This window comes from Rhinopithecus bieti, unplaced genomic scaffold (assembly GCF_001698545.2).
Source record: "Rhinopithecus bieti isolate Rb0 unplaced genomic scaffold, ASM169854v2 scaffold_41913, whole genome shotgun sequence".
NCBI lineage: Eukaryota > Metazoa > Chordata > Mammalia > Primates > Cercopithecidae > Rhinopithecus > Rhinopithecus bieti.
The window spans coordinates 346,536-355,665 of record NW_016818964.1 but is presented as its reverse complement, the minus strand read 5'-3'; the positions used below and the strand labels follow the sequence as shown (position 1 = coordinate 355,665).

The window sequence follows — 9,130 nt, the reverse complement described above, 5'->3', positions numbered from 1 at the left end:
TTTTTTTTTTTTTTTTGGTAAAAAGCTTTATTGCCTAATGGTGCCGATTGGGACCTGCTCTTTGCTTCTCTCAGCAAACTGAACACTGTTTTTAAATTGTTTAGGAATTTCTAATTAAATTGTATAGATCAAATGTTAGGATAAATATTTATAAAAATCAGTCTTAAGCTTTTATAAGGTCAAACCTATATGTGGTTTTAAATTTATATGGGATTTATATTTTACCTTTTTCCAAAAATATTTAAGGTGCCCGGAAGTGCTTCTTAACTCTGGATACACATTAGAATCATCTGGGAGCTTTAAAAAAATGCCCATACATAAACTAAAAAAAATCAGAATTTTGGGGGATATGGGGCAGAAACATGTTTCCTTCCTTCCTCCCTTCTTTCCTTTTCCCTCTCCTCCCCTCCCCTCCTCCCTTCCCCTCCCCTTTCCCTTCTCTTCCCTTCCCTTCCTTTTTGTGAGGAAGAAAGACAGCTCCGTAGCCCAGCATGGAGTGCAGTGCGCAATCACAGCTCACTACCTTCTCCATCTCCCAGCCCAAGCAATCCTCCAACCTCAGCCTCCTGAGAAGCTAGGACTACAGGCATACCACGATGCCCAGATAATTTTTAAAAATTTTAGTAGAGATGAGGAGTCTCGCTATATTGCCCATTCTGGTCTCAAACTCCTGAGTTCAAACAATCCTCTTGCCTCGGCCGCCCAAAGTGCTGGGATTGCAGGCATGAGCCACTGTGCCCAGCCTTGACTATTATTCTTTTTTTTTTTTTTTTTTTTTTTTTTTTTTTTTTTTTGAGACGGAGTCTTGCTCTGTCGCCCGGGCTGGAGTGCAGTGGCCGGATCTCAGCTCACTGCAAGCTCCACCTCCCGGGTTTATGCCATTCTCCTGCCTCAGCCTCCGGAGTAGCTGGGACTACAGGCGCCCGCCACCTCGCCCGGCTAGGTTTTTGTATTTTTAGTAGAGACGAGGTTTCACTGTGTTAGCCAGGATGGTCTCGATCTCCTGACCTCGTGATCCGCCCATCTCGGCCTCCCAAAGTGCTGGGATTACAGGCTTGAGCCACCGCGCCCGGCCTTGACTATTATTCTTTATCTCAACCCCCAATGTGCTGTTCTGTAACTATGACAGGAGTTTGTCACTGGCATATTTGACACTAGCTTAGTAGGTAGTAATCTGCAGCCATAGTTTACAGAAAGCACAAATACACTATTTAAATAGATAATTCATATATTAAAACGTTAAAAACGGAGTATATAAGAAGAGAACTCAGGGATTTTCTGGGGAATTGAGACATTATTATCTGTGTTGGAAAATATGAATGAATAATTATGGCTAAATTTCTACTAAATCATATTTCATGTGTCAGAGATCTTATAAATATTTGTGTATTTCCTGAATGCCAGGTGCTAGGGTTATAGATTGAAACCCTGAAAGAAGAGTGTTCAGGCTATACTGGACCAGTGAGTTTATGTTAATAAGTGTGAATGTTTCATATTATTGGCTAAAGCAATAATAGTATGCTTTGTTTTAATGTGTTGAAGAGGAAAATAAATATTCTAATTGTGACATTTAAAGATCCAGACTTAGCCAGACACGGTGGCTTATACCTGTAATCCCAGCACTTTGGGAGGCCGAGGCGGGCGGATCACAAAGTCAGGAGATCGAGACCGTGCTAGCTAACACGGTGAAACCCCGTCTCTACTAAAAATACAAAAAATTAGCCAGACGTGGTGGCGGGCACCTGTAGTCCCAGCTACTTGGGAGGCTGAGGCAGGAGAATGGCGTGAACCTGGGAGGCGGAGCTTGCGGTGAGCCGAGATTGCGCCACTGCACTCCAGCCTGGGTGACAGACTGAGGCTCTGTCTCAAATAAAAGAGCCGGACTTATCCATCCACACTGACAACTGTTTCACCATGAGCAGCACAACTTTCAGGCTTTTACTCAATAAAGAGTTATTGACCTTGACAAATAGTAATGTAAATAGTTACTTCAGATCTCAAATTTTGGTGTTGAATAATGTGGAAGAAATACGTTTTCCTGAAGAAATAGCTGGCATTTACAGAGATTTATCTTATGGCTGCCTCAATGCCATGTGATCTAATGATCACACCAAAATTATCACCCCGGTGCTCTTTATCCCTTTTGTGGAGATCAGGGAAACACTTGCCTGAGGTCATACAGCCAGTAGTTGGTGAGTCAGGATTTGAATGGAGGCAGTCTGATTCCAAAGCCAGCCCTTTTAACTCTACCATGTATTGCCCCCCTAAGAAGATATTCTCAAACATCACCAGATCGTGATGTTCTCTAATGATGCTCAACATTTCATTTCAACCCTTCCAGGAAGGCTAACAATATTTTCTTTTCTGAATAAAAGGATACATTATTCAGGAGCAGTTTTGTGCTTATTAAATGCAGTCAATACATACCTGCTAATTGATTGGAATTTTAATTTTTTGGTTATTATGAGATTTAAATAGTTTAAATCTTTGAATAGTTTTTCATGATCTGAAATAAGTGGAACATGAATTGAATTTGTGAAATAACCTTGGCAAGCAGGAAATGGTAAGCCTATTGCCAAATGCTGCTCTTTTTTTTTTGAGACCGAGTTTCACTCTTGATGCCCAGGCTGGAGTGCAGTGGCGCGATCTCAGCTCACCACAACCTCCGCCTCCCGGGTTCAAGCAGTTCTCCTGCCTCAGCCTCCCAAGTAGCTGGGATTACAGGCATGCATCACCACACCTGGCTAATTTTGTATTTTGGTAGAGACAGGGTTTCTCCATGTTGGTCAGGCTGGTCTTGAACTCCTGACCTCAGGTGATCCGCCCACCTCGGCCTCCCAAAGTGCTTGGATTACACGCGTGAGCCACTGCGCCTGGCCAATAGTTTAAATCTTTGAATAGTTTTTCATGATCTGAATTAATGTCCTGGAACATGAATTGAATTTGTGAAATAACCTTGGCAAGTGGGAAATGGTAAGCCTATTGCCAAATGCTGCTCTGTTTTATGAGAGTGAACTCTACAATAGTGTAACAATAAGAGAAGTTTTGCCACCTTTATGTGTTTTCATAAGTGTTATTACATTTTGGGTACAAAACCATAATAAAAAATAATAAAAAAATTTAACCGTGATTTCCCTTGTGTTTTATAAACGGTGTGACTCTATCTTTTAAAATATATTTTTTAAATGCCAAGGGCAGCAATTTTTTTGTATCAGCAAAGGTTTTTTTGTTTTGTTTTATGGCTATCAAATCAGTTCATGTGAAAAGTTGTTAGTTCGTTCTCATTTTGATTACAATCAAAAGCAATAAATTAACTTACTTATTAGAAGTCATCATTTGTTGCCAAATAACAAGTTTTATCATCAATTTAGACCTTTTCAAGGGGGAATTAAATTCCAGCAGTTGAGTTTGTACTTGTTAAGCAATTCACTTTTCATTTTCTATCTCTTCATTTCTTATGGCATGACTAGTTTAAAATACAGAATCATATTTTAACAAAACACCAAGCCTCTGTCAATGTTATATATATGGAAAGGTTTTTTTTTTTTTTTTCCCCCCCAGTGAGCCATAAGCCAGTTATTGGGGAATACTGAGCAATGTCAAATATAAATGTCCTCATCAAGTGTCATTCAGTTGTTCTGTAACTTTATTGGAATCAGTACTAGCAAAAACTTTTGTGTCTGTCTATGCTGAGCCCTAGTATGATCTGTAAACATTATGCTCCTACTTTATTCCTATTCTTACTCTTTTCAACATGTAAACAATAGTGTTTTTGTGTTTGGACTACTGTTCTCCCTTTTATTTTTCAGTCCAAGGACCTTGGAATCCACCTAAGTAGTCTGACTTGTGTTATATTTCACAGACAAATTACCAACTTTCTTCTGCTGTTGGTCAGCAGTGCTGAAGAACACGTTTTAATTTTTCCTCTTCTCTAAGTCTCCTTCATTTTACTGTTTGCCTCAGGTTTTCTTTGACCTTTTCCTTATTATTTACTGCCTCATCACTTTGACTAGCTAGCTTCCTTCTTGCCAGCTTTCTTTAGCTTGCTTCCATTCAGCATAGTAATTCAACTCTTAATCCACAGATCTGTTTATTGCTGTCTTCTGATTTTGTTAGCACCTACCCTGATCTCCATAATTAGAAAAAAATGATGATTTTCATATGTAACTTGTTAATCATATTTCATGTGTTCTGTAAAAATAATTTGACTACATTTAGTTCTTTTGAAAGTGTATTCCTTTTGTGTTAATTTCACTGACATTTTCTCAATTGATACTGCTTATGAATTTAATTTACTTTTAATTTGAATTGGCTCTAGGTGTCACTGATTTTGAAGTTTCAGTACGTAGATAGAACCTGTATTTTCAGAATCCATGCAAATGAGTACTTTAAAGAATTCATGTTATTTATCTTCTTAACTTTCTCTTGTAACTTATAGTTTTGAATATCATTGGAAAGGAATACTTTCAAAATTTCTAACCTTAGCTTTTTCTCTTTGAATTTTTTAATTATTCCAAAAACTTTATTCTTAACTACCAAATGACACTTTTTTGATATGCAGGTTTGCCATGCAGAACTTGAATTGGGGACTTGTTTTCAAGCAGTAAATAGCAGAATTCAGTTACAAATTCTCGAGGCACAATACCTTCCAAGCTCCTCAACACCTTTGACTTTGAGTAAGTATATCAATGGCTCAAAGTAGAATCCTCAGAAAGTATTAGTAATAGAAAGTATTTTTTCTACGTTTCTTACCATGGAGATTAAAATCTTAGTAACTTTTATTATTTAACTTATTTACTTTAAAATTATAAGATTTCAAATTTTAGCCATTGTGTCTACCTTAATACAGTGGTCTCTTGAGTGTTATCCAGTTATGACCTCTCTGCCTTTGATACTGTTTTTTATTTAGCTCATCAGTTCGTACAGGTTGAATGTCTAGAGGATTCTCAGTTATATTTTACCCCCTGAAATGATTTATCCTCTCTCTAGGTCTGTGCCCTTTGTGGAATGCCCTGCTAACTAGAAACTTAATTGTAAAAATATATATATCAAAAACAAACCTAGAAACACTTTTCCCTCCCTGTGTTTTGTGTACAACCAGGGATTGTGATACTTTGGTTGTCTAGTCCTAAAGATTTGAGTTGGGGTAGGAGTGTCCCTTTACCCTACTAAAAGAAGGGAACTATCTGGGGGCAGGCAAAAGCAATGCATGTTCACTGTAACCAGAAAGACTGAAAATAAATGAAACTGAGCATTCAATTCAAGAAGCTAGAAAAACAACAAACACAAAGAAATTAGAAGTAAGGTACTAAAGCTAAAGTTGAAGGTGACAGATAGGGAGACAACCACAAAAGGCATAATCAATAAAACTAAAAGCTGTCTCTTTGAAAGAATCATTAAAATAGACAAATCTATAGCAGGTGAGATCAAGTGAAAAAAAAATAGAGAAAACATGAATGATGTTCTGAGCAATGAAGAGGATATAATTTCAAATTCAGAAGTGATTCTATTATATATAAAGCAATACCATATATAACTATACCAATTTATTTGGGTATCTGTGAAATAAATGACTTTCTGAGAAATTCAGTGGTTGAAAGTAGAATCTTTTTTTTTTTTTTTTGAGACGGAGTCTCGCTGTGTCGCCCAGGCTGGAGTGCAGTGGCGCGATCTCGGCTCACTGCAAGCTCTGCCTCCCGGGTTCACGCCATTCTCCCGCCTCAGCCTCGGAGTAGCTGGGACTACAGGCGCCGGCCACCTCGCCCGGCTAGTTTTTTGTATTTTAGTGGAGACGGGGTTTCACCTTGTTAACCAGGATGGTCTCGATTTCCTGACCTCGTGATCCACCCGCCTCGGCCTCCCAAAGTGCTGGGATTACAGGCTTGAGCCACCGCACCCGGCCGAAAGTAGAATCTTAAGAAGAGGAAGAAAATCTGAATAAAAGAATAACCATGAAAAGGTAGTTAAAGAACTGCCTCTAATAAAAGCACTAGGCCAAGGTAATTGTACTGGAAGATTCTACCAAATTTTCAAGGAACATGTAATTTTTATTGTATATAAGCTGCTCCAAAGCATGAAAAGAAGATGGAAAAAGTACTTTTGTGAGGTCAGCATATTCTTGATACCAAAACAGAATGGACAGCACACACAAAAAGTAATTATAGACTAATGTCACCTATGTAGATAGATGGAAAATCCTAAAATAAAAATAAGCAAATAAAACCTAACTTGGATAAATCTTCAGGACTATATCTAATTAATTCTAGGAAACAAGGACAATAGCTGCGGTTTATAACGGGCTCCCCTTAAAACAGCTCATCAGGATGACCACAGCTCTTCATTCTATCAATCTGATGGTCGGATCTCAGCCCTCACTTTGTGGCTCCCTCCTTTCTAGGAGTTCTCACTTTCTTGCTTCTCTGGCAGCCCAGCTCTGTCACCTCCAATTAGTCAGACTGTACTTTCTGCTTGAGCTGTAGGCACTGTGTCAGTCAGATAGGGGAGTATGCTTAGGTGAAAAGCTGTATCAAGCTGAATTTTACCCAGGGAAGTTCCCATCTCTTACCAGTTGACTTCCCTCCAATTTCTTTCTGCTTTTAGTGTTTTTAAATTTTTTTCCAAAGTTGATAATTGTTATTTATGGGAAGGTTAGTTTATACAAACTTTTCTGCCATTACTGGAAGCTCTACATCTCAAATTTATTTAAAGTATAGATTTTATCTAGTGGGCATATACTTAATTCCTGGAGTCTTTTATATTTTACTTATATAAAATTGTGAAATAAATACCTCCTGCTGTCTAAAAAATTGGCGCCTCTCTTTAGTGTGATCCTTTTCAGTGTGCACTCTTTTACTGTGATTGTTGTTTATGCCTCCATTTCCAGTCTTTAATGGTATTCAGCCACAGAAAGATTAAGTTCATTTAAAGTTACAGTAGTAATATGGCCAAAGTTATAAAGTTGACTAGAGCTGTTTTCTGTTATGGTTGTAGCTCATCGGACATTTAAAAGTGACTTATCCATATTTTTACAATAAATGTTATATATATAAATTCCAACTTGGATGTGTATATACACACCTTTATATGGTATTTTGAAAACATTTTATAAACCAATATTTCTAATTTTAAGGTTTTTTTGTGAAGGTGGGAATGTTTAGCTCGGGAGAGTTGATTTACAAGAAAAAGACACGCTTACTGAAGGCCTCCAATGGAAGAGTCAAGTGGGGAGAGACTATGATTTTCCACTTATGCAGAGTGAAAAGACATTGTTTTCTCATTAAGGTTTATAGTCGAAGCTCTGTAAGAAGAAAACACTTTGTGGGCCAGGTTAGTAGGATTTTTTATCCTTCCTTGTATTTTTCTGTGCATTCAAACAGTCATTTAACAAAGAGAATACAGGATAATATTAAAGTCGAATAGAGTACAGTTCTTTAGCATCATAAATCAAAATTCAATGTTGCTACAAAATCAAAACTTGTCAGACTTTTGCTTTAATACAAATAGTTGGAATTTCTGAGCAATCAGGTTTATATTTAAATATGTTTTTTTCTGAGCTTTTTTACTTTAAAAATGATGAGAATTATCAGTTTTTCAGTACTACTGATTTGTTCCTTGTGGAAGGAGGGAACATTAAGTATTTAAATCAATTTCTTAAGACTTTGAGTATCAAATTTACTTTATTTTGTTTAATCTTTGATGTAATGTTTAACATGGGCACTTTTTATATGCTCTTACCTGAGTTATGTTAGTTTTGAATTCCTAGAACATGTCCATTTTAACAGTGGTTGTGATATTATTTAGTTAATACTACTGTCTGAATTATTTTAAAATCTTGGTATAATTTGTGTAAAACACCATAACAGTTGCTAACTTGCAAGTCTTCTAGGAACTTGTTTCCTTTCCTTACTCTGAATAGACTAGTGGTAGCTATCCATTATCTTTCACCTTAATTACAATTGTTTGAACCACATTTAAATTCCACAATCTATATTATTGGTTTAAAAGCTTCAACTTGATAAGGTATTATTAACAGTCTGCATGAAATCCTCAAATTATATATGAATTTTCAAAGATTGATATCAGCTCCTTGATTTACTTAATACATATTTTACATAAAATATTAATAAAATGTTGTTTTGTTTATCATTTACTATTTGGAAAATAACTTGAATTCAAGAATTCATATAACCAGCATACTTTTGAAAGCCATTAAGCCTATGAAGTCAATTCAGTTAAAGTTTTCGTATATCATCAAGACTCAACTTAATGGTATGAATGGAATAGGAAATTTACTTGAAATGATTTTCATGATAACATTTGTGGTGATTCCATTCTTTGGCTAAGATTTTAGTTAGAATAATAATTCTGGAAAGGTTCTTACTGGTCATCTGCTCCCTATGGCTTATCTGGCATAGCCTTAGGAGGAACCATGATGGGGTAGCCAAAGGTGAACTCAAGGTCTTCCACCCCTATATCAACCAAAGTACTCTAATGTCTGTTTTACATACTGGGGTTATTTGTAAGATTTCATTTGAAAGGAAGGTTCTTTAGACCAAGAAAGAAAAGGAAAAAGCTTTAAACCAATGACCTGCTCTAATCTCTTAGAAACTGAATCTCAGAGAAGTTAACTTCAAGGTAAAAGCATTTGTTAGTACTAGAGGTAAGGTGAGAATTCAAGTTTTTTTATTCCTTGTCTTCATAAAGGTTCCTAATAATATAATTATTGTGATGTCTTTTGTATAATTTGCATAATACTATGTATATGTTCACATGTAGTATTTAAGTTACATAAATGATGGGTACTATGAAATTACTATTGATCAAGAATGACTATTTATTAGATTTTAATTGAGATTATGGTTTATTTCATGTAAAAGGTCCTTTAAAATGCACATTCCTTACCAATCTAAGTTGAATCATGATTAGCCTCAGTTTAATTGATCTTTACAAGAATGTTTTTGAGTGGTCGGTGTCAGTTTTAAGTTGAGCTCCTAGATTTCTTGAATAGGAAAGGATACTAATAACTGGGGATACTAATATCCCCAGTTATTAGTATATTATTAGTAATAATAGGGGAAATGATTTTGTAATATTTCACTTTGAATTTTTTTTTTTTTTTTTTTTTTTTTTT

General features: G+C 36.2%; 1 protein-coding gene across 1 annotated transcript in view; it reads left to right on the top strand.

Moving 5' to 3' along the window:
* TC2N (tandem C2 domains, nuclear) overlaps positions 1-9,130 on the top strand; it is a 62,292-nt gene that overhangs the window by 48,453 nt on the left and 4,709 nt on the right. The window contains exons 10-11 of the mRNA XM_017857909.1: positions 4,562-4,676; positions 7,130-7,326. Of these exons, the coding sequence (XP_017713398.1) occupies positions 4,562-4,676; positions 7,130-7,326 (312 nt within the window). The remainder of the gene's footprint in view (positions 1-4,561; positions 4,677-7,129; positions 7,327-9,130) is intronic.